The sequence below is a fragment of the Mesoplodon bidens genome (genome assembly GCF_964165515.1).
Source record: "Mesoplodon bidens genome assembly, chromosome: 2".
Classification (NCBI taxonomy): Eukaryota; Metazoa; Chordata; class Mammalia; order Artiodactyla; family Ziphiidae; genus Mesoplodon; species Mesoplodon bidens.
This window is the reverse complement of record NC_138177.1, coordinates 64,094,702-64,116,233: the sequence shown is the minus strand read 5'-3', so window position 1 is coordinate 64,116,233 and position 21,532 is coordinate 64,094,702. Positions and strand designations below refer to the sequence as shown.

Sequence of the window (21,532 nt, the reverse complement as noted above, 5' to 3'; positions counted from 1 at the left end):
CCTGGAAGAAATGGAGAAATTCTTAGAAAGGTAGAACCTTCCAAGACTGAACCAGTAAGAAACAGAAAATATAAACAGACCAATCACAAGTAAAGAAATTGAAACTGTGATTAAAAACCTTCCAACAAACAAAAGTCTAGGACCAGAGGGCTTCACAGGTGAATTCTATCAAATATTTACAGAAGAGCTAACACCCACCTTTCTCAAACTCTTGCAAAATATTGCAGAGGAAGGAACACTCCCAAACTTATTCTATGAGGCCACCATCACCCTGATACCAAAACCAGACAAAGATACCACAAAAAAAGAAAATTACAGACCAATATCACTAATGAATATAGATGCAAAAATGCTCAACAAAATACTAGCAATCAGAATCCAACAATACATTAAAAAAGATCATACACCATGATGAAGTGGGATTTATCCCAGGGATGCAAGGATTCTTCAATATACGCAAATCAATCAATGTGATACACCATATTAACAAACTGAAGAATAAAAACCATGTGATCATCTCAATAGATGCAAAAAAGCTTTTGACAAAATTCAACACTCATTTATGATAAAAATTCTCCAGAAAGTGGGCATAGAGGGAACCTACCTCAACATAATAAAGGCCATATAGGACAAACCGAAGGATATACAATGGAGAAACACAGTCTCTTCAATAAGTGGTGCTGGGAAACCTGGACAGCTACATGGAAAAGAATGAAATTAGAACACTCCCTAACACCATACACAAAAATAAACTCAAAATGGATTAGAGACCTAAATGTAAGACTGAACACTATAAAACTCTCAGAGGAAAACATAGGAAGAACACTCTTTGACATAAATCACAGCAAGATCTTTTTGATCCATCTCCTAGAGTAATGGAAAAAACAAAAATAAACAAATGGGACCTAATGAAACTTAAAAGCTTTTGCACAGCATAGGAAACTACAAACAAGATGGAAAGACAACCCTCAGAATGGGAGAAAATATTTGCAAACAAAGCAATGGACAAAGGATTAATCTCCAAAATATATAAACAGCTCATGCAGCTCAATATCAAAAAAACAAAGAACCCAATCAAAAAATGGGCAGAAGACCTAAATAGACATTTCTCCAAAGAAGACATGCAGATGGCCTAGAAGCACATGAAAAGCTGCTCAACATCACTAATTATTAGAGCAATGCAAACAAAACTACAATGAGGTATCACCTCATACCAGTTAGAATGGGCATCATCAGAAAATCTACAAACAACAAATGCTGGAGAGGGTGTGGAGAAAAGGGAACCAACCCTCTTGCACTGTTGGTGGGAATGTAAATCGATATAGCCACTATGGAGAACAGTATGGAGGTTCCTTAAAAAACTGAAAGTAGAATTACCATAGGACCCAGCAATCCCACTACTGGGCATATACCCAGAGGAAGCCATAATTCAAAACAACACATACACCCCAGTGTTCATTGCAGCACTATTTCCAATAGCCAGGTCATGGAAGCAACCTAAATGCCCACTGACAGACAAATGGATAAAGAAGATGTGGTACATATACACAATGGAATATTACTCAGCCATAAAAAGGAATTAAATTGGGTCATTTGCAGAGACGTGGATGGATCTAGAGACAGTCATACAAAGTGAAGTAAGTCAGAAAGAGAAAAACAAATACCATATATTAACACATATATGTGGAACCTAGAAAAATGGTACAGATGAACCAGTCTGCAGGGCAGAAATAGAGACAGAGATGTAGGGGACAAACGTATGGACACCAAGGGGGCAAGCGGTGGGTGGTGGCGGTGGTGTGATGAATTGGGAGAATGGGATTGACATATATACACTAATATGTATAAAATAGATGACTAATAAGAACCTGCTGTATAAAAAAATAAATAATATTCAAAAAAAGAATAATGGTTACTGATGTGTTTATATTTCTGAGATAACATTCTGTAAGAATATCACATAATATTTAAATATGAAGACAGAACTTCAAGAACTCATTCATTTATTTATTTATTTATCTTTTTACACGTGATAAATGTTTTTCATTTATTCTGTATTTCGATGTGCACAGCATATACATCACAATATGGGTCAGCACCTGTGTAAAACTACAGACAGATTCTGAAAACAGCAGTAAGTACAGAAACCTCAAATCCCCATCATAGCAATAGAAACACTTTACAATATTTCAAAGGTTCAGTGACATCTCTACACGCTTCACATCCGATCCGCTGAATATATACACATGGTCAAGGATGGCCAAGGTCTGCCCTTAAGACATCTGAGTTCCTGACAATCTGACTGGGCTCTGGGCCAAGACATCGTCCCATATTTAAGGCATCTAAAGCAATCTGGTTTGTTACTATGTGAAAACAGTAAATACAGAACAGCCACAAATCCCAGCTCCTTACCCCTGCCCCCCCGCCCCACTCCCACCCCTATGCAATCAGCACCGAGATCTCTGAGCATTGCTCAGTACTCCTGGAGTCTAGGGCACAGTTTAAAATTTTTAAAAAAACATTTTTATGGCCTGGCCTGAACAGCAGTTTGAGATGTAAGGTCCTGTCTTAAGTGGCTTCTTTCTTCTAGGCCTCAGTTTAAGAATAGTATTTTAAGTAGATGATTTGCATTCGAACAAAGAGTTTTAAAAAGGAATGTGAAAGACAAAAACTCCAATCAGATTTTTCCAGTCTTGCTGTCTGTAGACTCCCATAAAGTTAATTCGGGAGATAGTTCAGAAACATCTTAGGAGAGTATTAAAAGTCTTGAGGAAACATTTGGAGCATTTCTGGTAGCAAGCTAAGGTCATTTTGTATAAACTCGAAAAAGTCATTCATTAAAATTAAATGTTTGCCATCACCTCAGAACTATTTTTAAACCTCACCGCCCCTGCCTCTTCCATCTTTGCTTCCATGACAGGGGTTACATTTGTAAAATATATAAAGAAAAATATAAGGTTACTTGGTGACCATATAGTGTACTCTAACAGCTGTCTGCAAATATTTTCACCATGATTATCCCTACTAAAAGTAAATCACAGGTAAAGATAGCTCAGTGACAAGGTTCGAATGGGGCACACCAACACTATCTGCAATACTTTTTGGCTACATATGGAAAAAAAAGCCACTTGGGATGGCAAACTCCCACACCCAGTCTGAGCTTTCTTCAGATTTTGCCAGATGAGTGGTTTAAGGGCTTTCAAGGTAGATGTTAAATCCACTTAATCAGGAATGCAACAGAGAGAAGCAGTGACTTCCACCACGTAAACTGCCTTAAGGGTTTTTGTACAATGACAAGGACATTTCACCTAAAATGAACAGCTAGTTCTAGCCTGAAGCTTCCCAAACACAGGGAAGTGTGTGTGGTTTTTGGTTTTTGGTTTTTTAAAAATATATACATGTATACACTATTACTTATCAGAAGTCTCCACAATCACAAACTGTCTTTCACCCCTCGGGTTTTGGCAGTGGTTGTAAATCCACCCAATCTTGTCCATTTCCAGCCTTCCAGTGCAATATCAATTCCTCTCCGATGGATTTTACAAAATTGCTTTGTTTTTGCCTTTTCCCCAATGGCCACAGAGAAACACGGGCTGTGGTTGATCCAAAAAAACGGAAAACAGGAGTTTATAAAGGTGCCTACGGGTCTCCCCCATCTGGTAGGTCGAGGAAGACTGACTGCAGCAAAGTTCAAAGGTCATTCTTGGCAGATCTAAGAGTGGCAGTGGTGGCCTCGACAGTGTGCTCCGCTTTCTGTACCCGAAGTAAACCGGTATGTCCTGAGGAATATCTTCAGGGCACAAAGGGAGTGGGGCACTGCAGTATGCTAGGAATGAAGCCAAGACTGGGAGCTTCCTTAACTGGCTTCTAAAGCCCCAGGAAACCTTTCCAGACACAGAGATGCTCACCACCAAACCACAGGGGACAGTGCAAAGCAGGGTTCATGTCACAGACTGATGTCACCGGTTTTTAATACACGGAATAGCAGCAGTCACTTATGACAACTTTTTGACAAGTTAAATAAACCCAGTGGAAGGGTCTCTACTGTTTTACCAGAAAAGTCAGGGTTTGGTGGTTTTGTTTGTTTGTTTGTTTGTTTCAGAAAAATACAAAACACATCCACAGAGCCATAAATAATCTGGTGGCAATATATACACATTTAAATAATTAATTTAAGTATCTTACACCTACTCTTGAGTTAAACTGTCCATCTGAAGAAAGTGCACCAAGGTGGCCCTTGGCACTCCCCTCCTGGGGGCTTTGAAAGTCACAGCCTGGGGAGGAAATGGGTGACCTTCATGGTGGGTGACACCCGCTTCCCCTTCTTGGTCTTCCCGTTCTTACTCAGGGCGATGAACATGCCGGGGTACCTGTAGCACTCGTAGGCATTGTAGTTGCTGGGGAGGAGTCTCTCTTTGAACTTGCACTCCTCGGTGAAGAAAGGCGAGCCTTAGAGTTTGCCTCTGCTGCTCATGGCTACGAAGAACCGGCCGGCCATGCCGAAGATGCTCACCACTCCCTGCTCCACGGGAGAGAGCTCCAGCAGGCTGTCACTCGTGTCCGCGTGCATGCCGCCGATGCGGCCGTCTGGGAGCACCTGGAGGTGGAAGCCGATGCCCACGCTGCAGTAGAGCCTCCGCAGCCTCTTGATGCCCAGCAGGTAGTCCCCGGCGCCACTCTGGACGGCAGCCTCCTTGGGCTGTGCAGCCACAGGCAGGCGTGCCAGCGAGCGTGCCACCAGGCTCTCCCAGCGGCCCAAGAATTCATTTAAATTATATTTGCCATAAAATACTTTATTCATTCATTCAGTCACTCACAATACTATAGACCATGCTGTACTTTAAAAAAGAAATCTAAAAACAGGTTATGAAGAAAAATCAATCATTAGCAGTTCAGGTTACTTCCCCTTAGTAAAGCTGGAGAATGTCTGTATTTCTTTCATAATAAAAATAGCTCCTTCATGCCCCCCTCTAAAAATCCACTGCACAAAGCAATAAGAAGACCAAATGATAGAATGTCACTAAATTTCCAACTTCTTTTATTTATTTATTTTTTTAAAATTATTTATTTATTTATTGGCTGCATCAGGTCTTTGCTGCTGTGCGGGGCTTTCTTTAGTTGCGAAGAGCAGGGGCTACTCTTCACTGCGGTGTGCGGGCTTCTCCGAGCACAGGCTCAGTAGCTGTGGCACACAGGTTTAGTTGCTCCGCGGCATGTGGGATCTCCCCAGACCAGGGCTCGAACCCGTGTCCCCTGCACTGACAGACGGATTCTTTACCACTGTGCCACCAGGGAAGTCCCCCAACTTCTTTTACTTAATCAGTAAGTACTTACTGACCACCTACAATGTATCCAGCATTAAGCAACGCATGATGGTAAATTACTTTAAAGATAAAATTTGAAATAAGACGTTTGAGAATTAGCTGCTGATAAACACATTTGTCTAGTTAATGACTAGAATAATACAGTCTAGACAAAACATACAAGGCATCCTTGCTCCATTATTCTGTAGAGACAGGGGTCAATTAAGTGACTCTTTACCATTTTAGAGATAAAGACCAGTGTAAAAACCTCTGATGCCCTTTAAATCACAGGTTTACTGTGATTTAAAGACAAATGAAAGGAAAACAGGCAATATTTTGAAAGGCAGACTGAAAGGGTAGACTGTGGACAGTCTCATTATGAATTAAAAACACATAAATGACTACTGTACACAAGCCATTGCTCTAGATGGAAAATAGCCCTAACAGCAACAACCACAACAGCAACAAGAATGTTAAAACAAGGTTCAAGTTCATGGAAATCCAGGCAGTGCTTTGGATTTCCTTGTGGCTCTTGTCACAGACTCCCTTTGGAAACACTAAATCAAGTTTATCAATGGTACTTTACTCAAGCATTTGTATTTCAATACCAACCCTCTGCAATCTTATCCTTTAGTGAAATTCTAAACAATCAATTTAAATTCCTATTGTCTCACAAATGAACCCACGATGGTTTTTCTTAGATAAAGTTTTTCCTCCACAGCAGTAATACTATACTACGTTTCTATGCACTTTAAAGTTTGAAAATAGTTTTAAGGACTAGATACCAGTCCTTAGTTACCCTTGTTTTTGAGATGAGAAAGCTGAGGCAGAGAGAGGTTACATATCAGGCACAGTTTTCCTCTATTAAACAACTCACTAAGGGATCTTCACCCTAGGAGTGAAAAATCTTGTAGCAGGCCTGGCCTATAAAAAAATTCACTATTATGAAGACTATGTATGAGCACACCATAGAAAAAATATATATGTTACATTGTTAAGTGAATAAATGCATATAAATCAAAACCCACAGAAGGTACAATACCAAGAGTGAACATTAATGTAAATTATGGACTTTGGGTGATAATGATGTATTAGTGTAGGTTCATTGATTGTAAAAAGAACGTATCACTATTATACAAGGTGTTGATAGTGGGGGAGGCTGCGTGCAAGTGGGGGAAAAGGAGTTAGATGGGAAATCTCTGTACAGTCCACTCAATTTTGCTGTGAACCTAAAACTGCTCTAAAACAAAAGTCTATAAAAATGCATATAAATGGGCTTCCCTGGTGGCGCAGTGGTTGAGAATCTGCCTGCCAATGCAGGGGACACGGGTTCGAGCCCTGGTCTGGGAAGATCCCACATGCCGCGGAGCAAGTAGGCCCGTGAGCCACAACTACTGAGCCTGCGCGTCTGGAGCCTGTGCTCCGCAACAAGAGAGGCCGCGATGGTGAGAGGCCCGCGCACCGTGATGAAGAGTGGCCCCCGCTTGCCACAACTAGAGAAAGCCCTCACACAGAAACGAAGACCCAACACAGCCCTAAATAAATAAATAAATAAATAAATTTAAAAAAAAAAAATGCATATAAATACTGTAAGAATATATGAAAAAACAATAGTTGTATTAATAATAGTTGTATATCCTTTTCTCTTTCCTTGCCTTCAGCTTTTTGAAATATTGCTGAACAGGATAATTTAAAATAAAGACAAATATTTCCATAGGTGCTGTCTCAAAGTGCCAGTCAGGCACTGTTCTAAGCACTTCACATCTATGTTCTCCTTTAATCCTCACAACAACTCAGTGAAGCAGGCTTATTATTATCCTTACATGCTGATAAAAAAAGGGGATCCAACTGTCAGGCTGTAATTCAATAAACAGTCGCTGAGCTTCACAGTGTATATAGCAGGTATGTGTGTATACGTTATCTCCTTTATATCTTTCAACAACCTCATCCATTAAACTTGACCTGACTGCTTTCCTACAGCCTCTCAATTCTCCTCCAATTTTTCAGGCCTTCTTAATTAGCAAGATTTAGTTTAGAAATATGCACTTTGCTAAAAAGACAGGAGTTTTAATTTGTTATGAACATGATATGGAAGAACACTTAACAGAAATGCAAAATATAAGATGTGAGTCTCCCAAGGAAACAGAAATAAAACAAAAATAAACAAATGGGACCGAAATCAAACCTGCAAGCTTTTGCACAGCAAAGGAAACGATAAACAATATGAAAATACAACCTACAGAATGGGAGAAAATATTTGCAAACGATGTGACCGACAAGGGCTTAATTTCCAAACTATACAAAAACAGCTCATACAACTCAGCAACAACAAGAAACCCAACAGAAAAATGGGCAGATCCATAGTTCTTAGACTGTTCCCCCCCAGGGTGCCCAGGGACTCCAGGGGTGGGGTAGGTGGGGAGACATTGAGTTGGGAAGAGGATAAAGGCAGAGAAGCAGGTAGTTGGGGCTCTGGGACCCCCCTCTCACTTCTATCACTTTTACTGCTTTTCTATTTGGTGGTTCTGTGTAAGATTTAACTGGAAAAAGGGGTTGCAATGCTAAAAAAAAAAATGCATGGGACTTCCCTGGTGGCCCAGGGGTTAAGAATCTGCCTGCCAATGCAGGGGACACGGGTTAGAGCCCTAGTCCAGGAAGATCCCACATGCTGCGGAGCAACTAAGCCCATGCACCACAACTACTGAGCCTGTGCTCTAGAGCCCGTGAGCCACAACTACTGAGCCTGCGTGCCACAACTACTGAAGCCCATGTGCCTAGAGCCCGTGCTCCGCAACAAGAGAAGCCACTGCCATGAAAAGCCCGTGCACCACAACGAAGACCCAACACGGCCAAAAATTAAAAAAAAAAAAAAAAAAAAAATGCATGAAAGCCTCTGTCTACGGACCTGGGATCAGATCTCAGTCTGGGTGTGGGGCCCTGGCCAGTTGGACTGACTCTGTAGCGTGATTCTTGTCAATAAAAAAAGAATATAAGTTTAAACAAAAACAAAAAATAAAACAAAACAAAAAAAGAAAAATGGGCAGATGACCTAAATAGACATTTCTCCAAAGAGGAGATACAGATGGACAATAGGCATGTTAAAAGATGCTCAACATCACTAATTATTAGAGAAATGCAAATCAAAACTACAATGAGAAAAAAAGAAAAGAAAAAAATAGGGACTTCCCTGGTGGCACAGTGGTTAAGAATCTGCCTGCCAATGCAGTGGACACGGGTTCGAGCCCTGGTCCAGGAAGATCTCACGTTCCGTGAAGCAGCTAAGCCTGTGCACCACAACTACTGAGCCTCCACTCTAGAGCCCGTGAGCCACAACTACTGAGCCCGCATGCCACAACTACTGAAGCCTGCGCACCTAGAGCCCATGCTCTGCAACAAGAGAAGCCACCGCAATGAGAAGCCTGCACACCACAACGAAGAGTAGCCCCTGCTTGCAGCAACTAGAGAAAGCCCATGCACAGCAGCAAAGACCCAATGCAGCCAAAAAACTAACTAACTAAATAAAATTAATTAATTTTTTTTAAAAAAAAGGAAAAAAAATTTTTTTAATCAAAAGAAAACTGCAATGAGGTATCACCTCACACCGGTCAGAATGGCCATCATTAAAAAGTTTACAAATAACAAATGTTGGAGAGCATGTGGAGAAAAGGGAACCCTCCTGAATAATGCCCTGAAATATGAAGAGTTCTGGAGCCAGAGACTTTAATTAACCTCTCTTACTTTTTAAAGTCCCATCTCAAAAGCCACTTCATTCTATCAACCTTTCTGCCTGAATCGTCTGCCACTAATTGAATGTTATGTCTCTCTTCCAGGCTCTCACAACCGTATATGTATCTCTTAGCTCTCACTCTTTTTCACTATGAATGTCTGTCCATCATGTTGCTTGAATGTAAATTCTACAGCCAGACGTTATCTCAACTGTGACTAACTTCAAGTCACCAAATTATTATGTTTATTTGTGTTTCTGAAGTGCCAAAAGGCACTGGTGTATAATAAAGAAGAAATGATAGTGGGAAGACAAAACCCACTCTTTACTTTTCTACCTTTAGATAGTTGCAATAAAGAAGAAACTTGAGAGCTCTAAAGGTGGGATGTGGAAACCATGTTTGATTTTATGGCTACTCCCCATCCCTAAGGATCAGTAATCTAGACCTACATACATTTAAAACAGTTTTAGATGATACTCTGGAATTCTAAAACAAGCAACTGAAAGATCTCAGTAGCAACAGGTAGACACTTCCAGTATTACAGAAGTAGACACTAATTTAGGGTGTGACAGCAAGGAAGGATATACATATTAAATAGTGGATGTTGTCACTTACCTGTCGAATTGACATGGTACAGAGAATATACAGGAAGATGAAGGAACAGTCTGTGGTATCGTCCCCCAGCAGATTTCGATGAGACAGTCCTTGGATGTAGGAAAGGGGGGTGAAAGGGAGCTTTGCCACCACTCTACCATCAAATCTAAAAAGGAAAAAACAAAGAACTGTTATTTTTGGAAGACTGACAAGCTTCTTAGTTCCAGAGAAGAATCTGGGACAGAAATAGAACTCTAAGTCCCTCGATCTCTAAAAAACAAAGAAAGGATGATATTCTAAAAAGAGACTTGAAGTATAAGGATGTAAGGAAGGGTGCCTAGATTTTTCCCATCAATCTTTTTCTAAACTAGTGATTCTTAATTTTTTCAGTATCAGGCTCCTTTAACACTCTGAAAAATTATTGAGAACCCTAAAGAGGTTTTATTTAGAGGTTATATCTATCAATATTACTGTTTTATAAATTAAAACAGAAATTTTAAACCATTTATCAAATCATTTAAAAGGTAGGAATATTCAGTATGTTAACACAAGTATTTTTATGGAAAATATATTTTCCATACAGAAAAAGAATTTAGTGAGAAGAAAGGCTTTTTCCCCCCCAATCTCTTTAATGTTTTATTTAATAGAAAAATGTTGGATTCTCATAGCTGCTTCATTACTCAGGCTGTTGCAATAATATACACCCTATGAAGCCTCTGGAAAATTCCACTGTACATTCATGAGAGAAGGAGAGTGAAGAAGGCAAATAACATTTTAGAATTATTATAACAACAATTTTTACCTCAAGGACCTCCTAAAAGTCTCAGAGACCTCCAGGGATCCCCAGACCACACTTTGAGAACCACTGTTCTAAACCATGACACCAATAAGAGTTTAAGAACCCTCTTTTCCAAGACTCAAAGATTCCCAGTATATACACATTAAACAGGATAAACACTTCTGGAGAGAAATTCATGGAATATACATAGTGGTGAATGAAAAATGGCATACATAATACTCTGAGATAACTTTTAACATACTTCTAATGTTTGAAAGTAATTCTTTTTACTTTTTCTAAAATGGAAAAGAAAAATGTTTTGAAAAGAGAAAATCTTAGAAAAAAACTAGAAGAAAATATGTATCAGTGTTTATTTTGAGGTGCTGGGGATATAAACGTCTTTTATACTTTTCTATGAATAAGCTGTACAGTCAGACAATATTGAAAATTATAAATTAATGTGATTAAGAATAGTGATACTTCATAATATTAGAAAAATATATGACAGCATCAGTTACATTATCCAAATAAAGTCTTTAACTCCAGTTAAAATATCTAGAACATTCCCTCTTAGAAAAACATTTGGTATTTAGAATGTTTCTATAGAGGGAGAGGGAAAAGAGAGGTAGCATTACCATCTTTTTCGTTGGGGAAAAAAAATCCCTAAATATCTATATTAACTACTGTGGTTATAAAGAGCTTCTTATACAGCTGAACTCCAAAGAATATAAATAGAATGAATTTGACATATTCTATACATATGTATGATTGTCCACTTACTATTTCCAACTGCTTTCCTAGTATATAGTTTGCACAGGGTAAGGGCTCAATCATGAACTGTTGTTACTAGGATATGACGAAAATATTTAAAGATCTGCTTGAAGTAGTTATTCTTATCTACTAACCTCACAAAAGCAAAACAAAGTATTGTAATAACTTTTCCAGGAGGAGATATTCCCATTCACTCACAGGAAGTATTATACACAGTTGTTCCAATATTTCCTGGTTATATGCTATATGCAGTATACTGTTCTACATACACCACTCTACTCTCCATCTGTAGAGTTAAACTGTGAGGAGTAGGGCTGGAATAAATATAGCCCAAAATGTTTACCCCTCTTATTGCTAACATACACACCCAACAAATTCATCTTATATAGTCATTTTATTCCTTGACATTTTTGACTTGAAATTGTAACCAAAAAAAAAATCTTTTACAACTAATAAATGAATTCAGCAAAGTTTCAGGATGGAAATCAACATACAAAAATCAGTTGCATTTCTATACACCAACAATGAACTATATGAAAAAAAATAAAACAATCCCAGCTACACCAAAAACAATAAAATATTTAGGAATAAATTTAATCAAGGAGGTGAAAGATATATACAATGAAAACTATAAGACATCGATAAAGAAACTGAAGAAGACACAAATATATGGAAAGATATCCATGTTCATAGACTGGAAGAGTTAATATTGTTAAAATGTCCATACTATCCAAAGTCATCTATAGGGCTTCCCTGGTGGCACAATGGTTAAGAATTCACCTGCCAATGCAGGGGACACAGGTACAAGCCCTGGTCCGGGAAGATCCCACATGGCATGGAGCAACTAAGCCCGTGTGCCACAACTACTGAGCCTGCACTCTAGAGCCAACGAGCCACAACTACTGAGCCTGCATGCCACAAATACTGAGGTCCGCATGCCTAGAGCCTGTGCTCCACAATGAGAAGCCACCACAATGAGAAGCCTGCGCATCGCAATGAAGAGTAGCCTCCGCTCCTTGCAACTGGAGGAAGCCTGTGCGCAGGAACAAAGACCCAATGCAGACAAAAATAAATAAATAAAATAAATAGATTTATTAAAAACAACGGCAACAACAAAGTCATCTATAGATCCAATACAATCTCTAATCAAAACTCTACTTTTCACAAAAATAGAAACATCCATACTAAAACTCATATGGAACCACAAAAGATCTTGAATAGGCAAAGCAATCTTGAGAAAGCTGGAGGCATCAAACTTCCTGATTTCAAACTATGTTACAAAGCTAGTAATCAAACCAATATATTACTGGCACAAAAATAGACATGCAGACCAATAGAATAGAATAGAGAGCCCAGAAATAAACCCAGTCAACTAATATCTGACAAGAGCCAGAAATGCTCAGTGGGGAAAAGGATAGTCTCTTCAATAAATGGTGCTGGGTAAACTGGATATTCACATGCAAAAGAATTACACTGGACCCCTATCATACACTACTCACAAAAATTAACTCAAAATGGATTAAGGACTTAAACATGAGACCTGAAACTGTAAAACTTCTAGAAGAAAACATAGGGAAAAAAGCTCCTTGACATTGGTCTTGGCAATGATTTTTTTGGATATGACACCAAAAGCACAAGCAACAAAAATCAACAAATGTGACTACATCAAACTAAAAAGCTTCTGCACAGCAAAAGAAACAACAAAATGAAAAGGCAAACTATGAAATGGGAGAAAATATTTGCAGATTATATATCTGATAAGGGGTTAATATCCAAAATATATAAGGGATTTGTACAACTCAATAGCAAAACAAAAAACCGCCAAATAATCCAATTAAAAAGTGGGCAGGGATTCCCTGGTGGCACAGTGGTTGAGAGTCCGCCTGCCGATGCAGGGGACACGGGTTCGTGCCCCGGTCTGGGAAGATCCCACATGCCATGGAGCGGCTGGGCCCGTGAGCCATGGCCGCTGAGCCTGCACGTCCTGAGCCTGTGCTCCGCAACAGGAGAGGCCGCAACAGTGAGAGGCCCGCATACTGCAAAAAAAAATAAAAAATAAAAAAATAAAAAGTGGGCAGAGGATCTCAATAGACATTTTTCCAAACAAGACATACAAATGGCCAAGAAGTACATGAAAAGGTGGTCAACATTACTAACCATCAGGGAAATGCAAATCAAAACCACAATGAGATTTCACTCACGCCTGTTAGAATGACTATTATCAAAAGGACAAGAGATAACAAATGCTGGCAAGGATGTGGAGAAAAGGGAACCCCTGGGCACTATTGCTGGGAATGTAAATTGGTACAGCTACTATGAAAAACAATATGGATGTTCCTCAAAAAATTAAAAGTAGAACTACCATATGATCCAGAAATCCCATTTCTAGCTATTTAGCCAAAGGAATTGAAATAAACTACTATCTCGAAGAGATCTGTACTCCCATGTCATTGCAGTATTATTCATAATAACCAAGATACGGAAACAACCTAAGTGTCCACCGACAGATGAACGGATAAAGAAAATGTGATATATATACTGTATACAAGTCTGACAGAGAAAGACAAATACTGCATGACATCACTTATATGTGGAATCAAAAAAAGCTGAACTCATGGAAACAGAGAATTAGATTGGTGGTTGCCAGAGGATGAGGGTTGAGGGAAATGGGGAGATGCTGGTCAAAGGGTACAAACTTCCAGTTTTAAGATGAATAAGCTGTGGGCTTCTAATGTTCAGCACAGTAATTATAGTTAATACTGTATTATATGCTTGAAAGCTAAGAGAGTAAGTCTTAGTTGTTCTCACCGCCACAACAAAATGATATTTATGTGAGATGAAGGATTTGCTAACTGACCTTACTGTGGTAATCATTTTGCAATATGTATGTGTATCAAATTATCACTCTGTACACCTTAAACGTACACAATGTTCTATATTATATGTCATTATATATATATATCTCAATAAAGCTGGAAAAAAGCTTTAAAAGAAAAAGGAGAGAGAAAACCTTTCATGTCCTATAAGTGAGTTATTCATTTATGTGAAACTGAACATTTAGTACGAATGAGACCTTAAACCAGCCACAAATATGAAGAAAAAAACCCTTCAAATTAATTTTTCCCAGAGATTAGAGGCTTGCCATAGGAATAGCTAAGAATAGACACCATTACTACTGTGTAGCCTAATAATGAAAAGAGTTAGGAAGAGAAAGAAAAAGGTGCAAAGAGAGAGATAGCTTATAATAGTTCGATTATTTCTTTAAGTGAACTTACTCTCTGCAGTTCCAGAGGGCAGGACCACTGCTCATGATAAGAACAAGCAGGCATATTTTGGTCCAGTAAAAGGAACCACTTTCAAACCCTAAATACTACTCGGTAAAACTATATTATCTCAGAAACCATCAAGCTCCTCATCGTTGAAAATGAAGAAAAATAATGGAAAATTATCTGCTAGAGGTATTATTGGAGGGATTTCCATATTGACACAGAAGTAATGTGTTAAAATGACTTTAAGATCACTTCTAAGATTTAATGTTTCAGCTTTATGGAAATGATCCAGAAGAGAAGCCAAGACAAATAAATAGCTGAATTTGGTGCCTCTTGTTGCTACTCTGGCAATCTGGGAGCTCAAGTCCTTCCCATCTTAGTCTAACTTGAGGCTTTTTTCTTATCAACAATTTTAAGACTAAAATGGATATTAGAGATAATGTATTCCATTCTATAATAAACAGATGATCAAGGTGAAACTAAGAGAAATTATGCAAAAAATGAATAGTGATTGTTCAATGCAATCAAAATATGTACTGTAATAACTGACACCCACATTACTTTTGTTTAGAACTGCTGAGGGATGGTGGGTTTTTTTTCCTATATTTTTTCCCCTTTTTTTCCCATTTAAATTTAAAATTCATATATACAAATATGATTAAATTTTGATTAAATTATTATTTGCTAATATTTTTAATGAAAAGAAAAAGAAAGGGGTGCATTCAGTTTCAATCCCAGCTATTGTCTGGACTGTCATGTCACATGAACAATGACGTTGTATCTGAGGATATGAAGATAGCATTGAATCCAGTAGATTGGATATTCTGAACATCAGATCTGAAATGTCTGCTTGAAATGTCAATATATGTGAAATAAAACTTGGAATTTGCTCACCAAAAAAAAAAAAAGGTACTAGACTTTTAATTTCACATACCAGCTTATAAAAATAGAGATACATTCTTTAACTTCTAGGTGCTCACAGTCCTAGACATAAGAAATATATATATATATATATATGAATAGATTAAATAAATAAATATATATATATATTTAAATTTCTGGTCTGGGCACAAAGACCAGAAAAAAAACATGAATACCATTCGGCAACCATGCTCCTTGGTATCTATCCAAAGGAGTTAAAAACATGTTCACAAAAAAAACTTGCACACAGATGTTTATGGAAGCATTATTCATAATTGCCAACTAATGAACCTGCAATGGCACCTCATTATCACCCAAAGTCCACAGTTTACATTAGGGTTCACTCTTGGGTTTTCATAATTGTATAGCAACATGTATCACCATTAAGTATCACACAAAATAGTTTTACACTAAAAAATCCTCTGTGCTCTGCTTATTCATCCCTCCCTCACACCTAATCCCTGGCAACCACTGACCTTTTTACTGTCTCCAGAGCTTTGCCCTTTCTAGAATGTCATATAGTTGTAATCATATAGTACGTAGCCTTTTCAGGTTGCTTTCTTTCACTTAGTAATATGCATGTAAGGTTTCTCCATGTCTTTGCATAGCCAATAGCCCATTTCTTTTTAGCAATGAATAACACTCCACTGTCTGGATGTTCCACAGTTTATCCATTTACCAACTGAAGAACATCTTGGTTGCTTCCAAGTTTTGGCAATTATCAAGCTGCAATAAACATCTGTGTGCAGGTTTCTGTGTGGACATAAGTTTTCAACTCATTTGGTTTCACTTTCACTTTTTATTCTACATTATACTGTTTGAATTTTTTAGAAGTACTTGTGTATTACTAGTATAAGAAAATTCTTTTTCTTTTTAAACTTTGGTTCTGATGCAAACTCCTGGTTAAGATCTACTACATAAGCTTTGGGAAGCTACCTGATATATCATAAACTAGTCATTTCAAATCACCAGGGAAAATATATTATGTGCTCCCTACCTGGTATTAACAATAGCTAAGTACTTGGTAAAGTTGGAAACAAACCACCAAAAAAAATTACAGATGAAACAAAATTTAAATATAAAAAATAAAAAGTAGAAAAAAATTTATATAATCTGGTATGAGAAAGGCACTATTTATATAACAGAAAAGAGTAACAGATTTGACATAAAAATTAACATTGCCCATATATCTCAAAAAGAGAGCTTAATAGTCTCAATAAATAAAAAATTCTTATAAAAAGAAAATAAGGGCAAGAACATGAACTAGAAATTTAGAAATAGATAAACATAATAAGTATATGAAAAGATGCTACATCTCACAAGAAATGCAAATTTTAAAAGAAATATTATTATTATTATTATTATTATTTTTTTTTGCTATACGTGGGACTCTCACTGCTGTGGCCTCTCCCGTTGCGGAGCCCAGGCTCCGGACGCGCAGGCCCAGCGGCCATGGCTCACGGGCCTAGCTGCTCCGCGGCATGTGGGATCTTCCCGGACTGGGGCACGAACCCGTGTCCCCTGCATCGGCAGGCGGACTCTCAACCACTGCGCCACCAGGGGAGCCCAGAAATATTATTTTTTAGCTATTAGATTTGCAAATATTAAACAGATACATAATTCCCAGTGATGACAAAGATATGAAGAAAGAACCACTCACAAGTACTGAGGGCAATAATCGAAACATATAAATTAATAAAACCCTTTCTAGGGGAATTCCCTGGCAGTCCAGTGGTTAAGACTCTGTGCTTCCACTGCACGGGGTCGCAGGTTCGATCCCTGGTTGGGGAAACTAAGATCCCGCATGCTGTGCGGCAAGGCCAAAAAAAAAAAAAATTACACCTAAGCAACACTTCTAGGATATGCCTGAGGAAAAAATAAGTATACACTGGTGTACATACTACCTGTGAAAATTCTGTGTGAAGATTAATAGAAGATTATATAAGTTAGGGTACATCCATTCAATGGAATACTGACAGACATTAAAAATGATTATGCAAGATGGGACTTCCCTGGTGGCACAGTGGTTAAGACTCTGCCCTCCCAATGCAGGGGGTCCGGGTTTGATCCCTGGTCAGGGAACTAGATCCCACATGCATGCTGCAACTAAGAGTTCACATGCCACAACCAAAGAGCGCACGAGCCACAACTAAGACCTGTTGCCACCAAATAAATAAATAAATAATTTAAAAAATCCTAGCCTGCATGCAGCAATGAAGACCCAACGCAGCCAAAAAAATAAAAATAAATAAAATAAATTTTAAAAAAATTAAAAAAAAATAAAAATCCTCTAAAAATGATTATGCAAGAGTTACACATACTGTATTTAAAAAATTATCACAGGTAACTATAGGAGGTTACAAAACAACCATTTTGGGGTATAAAAATTACTACATACAAATATCTAAATGTTTGTATACGGAGAGAAGAAGTACAAATCTTGAAAGGACACGCACTCATTTGAGGAAGGCGGAGTGATCTTTACTTTATATTTTATACATTTATATATTATTGGAATTTTTCCAGTAAGAATTTATTACTTCAATGATTACAGAAAAAAATGTAATAAAAGGTTACACCTGAGAGAAAAATATGGCATTGGGAGAAAAATATATTTGAATCAGATGCCCTTCCCATAGAGCAGCCATTCATACCACGATATGTTCACAAATGACATTAAGAAAGGGAACCACATGAATATAAGGCAGCACTACCACTGGTAGAAATGGCCACCATTCTTTCTTCCTTTTCTTTTTTTTTAAATTCAGGTATACATAAGTTTTACGATATTAAATAAGTTTCCGGTGTGCAACATAGTGATTCGCAGTTTTTAAAGATTATACTCCATTTAGAGTTATTATAAAATACTGGCTATATTCCCCACAGTTCTTTCTTAATCAGCCTATTTCGTTAGAACCCACCTGTACATAAGACTAAGGAATAAAATCAAATGCTGAACTTCAAGCAAAGCAGTGATTCAAATTTATTGTAGGTATCACACAATAAAGCCAAGACCAATAAGAATAGCTCTACACACACACACCACTAACCTATAAAAATATTATTTTAAAAATCAGAAGTATGAGAAAAATAAGATGTTAAGCATCAAATTTTTAAAATATAGATAAGTACTTAGCTAGCTCTATACTGTCCAGAATGTGACAAATTAAAGAATATTTGAGTATTTGAGTTGTACCAATGAAGCTTACTAGTTAACTACAAAATCTTTCAGTGTTTGGTTTGCCTGGTAATCCACGGTGATATATACCCAAGAAATGAGAGAAAGCATAGCAGTGAAAAAAGGGTACTGAGTTTAGAGTTATAAGTTAGAAATTATGAGACTTCTAGAGACCTTGGGCAAGTTATTTAATCTTCCAAAGGTCCTTTTCAGCACTAAAGGTCTATGATTTTAGTAATCACTAGTTAAGTGGAAATTTTGTATTAAAATCATTTTGGACATTCCCTTTGGTGCCTCACCTAAGTAAAAATAACCACTCCCTTTTCCCCCCTGCTTTATTTCACACACATACACATCTATTGTACCATCCATCAATGTACTGATCTGTTTGTTCTTTCTTTCTATAAAATTTTGATATTACTGAGGGCAGGGAACACATCTTATTTGTTATATTCTGATACCTAGCACAATGCCTGGCACAAAGTGGGCCCCTGACAGGTGGGAAGAGAAGAACAGACTGGAGGTGGGGTGGGGGGTGGGTACAAGGAGAGAAAGAGACAGATAGGTAGAAATGAAGCAGGAGAGGAAGAGTAGGAGAAAGGGAAGGAAAAGAGTGAGTGAGGAAAATGTGTGGGATAGTTCAGGAGAGCTCTGAAAGGTAAGAAATGACAGCTTGTCATCTCTGGATATTTTCCCAGCTTCTGTCAAAAGCAGTCCCACAATTACTCAGGCCTGCTATATGCTAGTTTAGACAACAGTAACCTACCTTATCATTACACAAGGTTATAGTTGTTAAGACTCTATTTTAAGAGTCAAAACACCTCTGTACGACTACCTTCATTTTGAAGCAGTTTGTTAGTAAGGAACTTAAAAACCCAGGAGACATATTAACTTCTTTTTAGAGGACCCATAAAACCTTAGTCTTTGCCTTACACATAAGATATCCTCAATATTAAGAGGGTGAAAAAGTTATCATATAATTGTATTCCATCAAAATTAAATTTCCCTTGATTTTGATAACTGGATTGCGGTCAAGTAAGAGAACGTCCATGTTCTTAGGAAATACACACTTTAGTAATTATGGGTAAAGGGGCCTGAAGCCTACAACAAACTCTTGAATGATTCAGAAAAATATACAATTAATGTATAAATGAGTACATATATGATATGGAGAAACAGAGAAAAAAGGAAAGCAAATGAGGCAAAATGTTAACAATTGTGAATCTGGTTAATCAATGTACTATTCTTGTAACTCTTCTGTAAATTTGAAATATCAAAATATTACCAAAAAAGCTAATTGTTCACATATACACACACATAGAGCAATATTTAGATCAAACCATATAAAAGGCTACTCACATAGAATTAAACATTCCCATTAGGGCAGTAAAACAAAAGCCAATTGCAAACATGGATTTCATTCGAACCTGGAAGGAAACCAACAAATTGTTATTTTACACTAGAGAAAAACCACCACTAAAGCACACCCCAAAGGTTTTGGTTTACGTCATTTTTAAAAGATGCTCCTTGGCAAAAAGCTGTTTATTGGCTAACCCACCCTCCACCTCCAAGGCCTCTTCTCCTTGCCAGCTTCTGATGAACAGTATTGGGGTGGTCATATGACCCAACTCTGGCCAATAAGATGTAAGTACCAACCAGAACTTTTAAAAGGGACAAACTTGGCTAGCATCCCTTTAGGTTTTTTGCCCATACTTCTTGCCTGGATTGAAGAACATAATGCCTGACAGTAAAGCACCATCAAACAACCAAACGACCATAAGCTAAGGAAGGTTAACCTGAGCCCTTAGTGACATTACTGTGCTGCCACAGCAGCCCAGGACTACCAACCTCTGCACCTCTTGAGCAAGTGAAAAAATTTTATATGTTTAAGCCATTATTAAGCATTTTGTTTCTTGCAGCTAACTTCTTTCTTAATTACATGTGCCATAAAAGTATAAACAAATAAAAGATCATAAAGATTAAGATGAACAGTTTATCAGCAATTTTTATCTCTTCTTTCTGCAGTTTCCAAATTTGGTCTCATGAACATTTAATAAGTGCGACAACATAAAAGCTATTTTCAAAAAAATGCACTTCTAAATTATGATCTTTCTTAATAAAAATTTCAAGAAACAGAAGATAAAATAATACAGCAAAGGTCTCTTGGTAAGCAAAAGACAACTGTTGCCCAGTTTAGATGTCCTGTGTTGAATATACAGAAATTAAGTAGAAAAATAAGTCAAGCCATATAATTAGCCTACCTACACCTCAGAAAGACATGCTTGAACTCTACTCTTTATAAATAATGAGTAAATGGCTAATAAAATCACTTTTCCTTACACTTTATGATATGCCTGACCCTCAGATCAAAAGGCCTCTTAAAGAATAAAGGCCACAATAAAGGCCATCTATGATGCTCCAACTCCTATTTGGGATTACCAGGTCACCATAAAGCCAAAGATTCAGCAATAACATGAGGAAGAAAAAGAAAATAAGCTACTTCATTTGAAAACATAAGGGGGAAGCTAATAAAAACTGTGTGAAAGGGACAAATTATGATTTCGAGAGAGCCTAAAAAAAAAGCTATTCATATTACTAACACGAAGCTTCAGTCCAGTAGCATATTTTCACTTCTATTTGGTCCAGGAACAACCATGATATTATTTATAGCCTGCATAACTATAAATTTCTGAAAAGGTAAGTGCAGTGTACTTGATGAAAACCAGGGTCTTTTGCTGAAAAACATGTGGTTTATCATGAAGTTATATTTAGGACTCTTACCATTGATAGATCCCTGTTATTATTCTTCAGTTTCTCTTCTTGCCGCTCTGCAAAGAATTAATGAACTGGTTAATGAACACAGTGCTGAGCGCAAAGCAGATGTTAAACTGTCACTGCCTGATGACTATAATAGCACTTCTGTCTCAGTATCACTTAATAAGATAAGCTGAATACATGGAATACTGTATACTTTGTACTAACAGAAAATTCAA

General features: G+C 37.6%; 1 protein-coding gene across 4 annotated transcripts in view; it reads right to left on the bottom strand.

Moving 5' to 3' along the window:
- Window positions 1-21,532, bottom strand: part of TMCO1 (transmembrane and coiled-coil domains 1) — a 47,436-nt gene that overhangs the window by 4,277 nt on the left and 21,627 nt on the right. The window contains exons 4-7 of one of the 4 annotated variants that reach the window (XM_081226198.1): window positions 21,321-21,367; window positions 19,899-19,966; window positions 9,644-9,788; window positions 2,442-4,597 (exon numbers count right to left, since the gene is read on the bottom strand). In XM_081226198.1, coding sequence (XP_081082324.1) covers window positions 4,451-4,597; window positions 9,644-9,788; window positions 19,899-19,966; window positions 21,321-21,367 — 407 coding nt within the window. In that variant the 3' untranslated portion in view covers window positions 2,442-4,450. The other 3 variants (XM_081226199.1, XM_081226201.1, XM_081226200.1) reach the window with 3 other exon arrangements.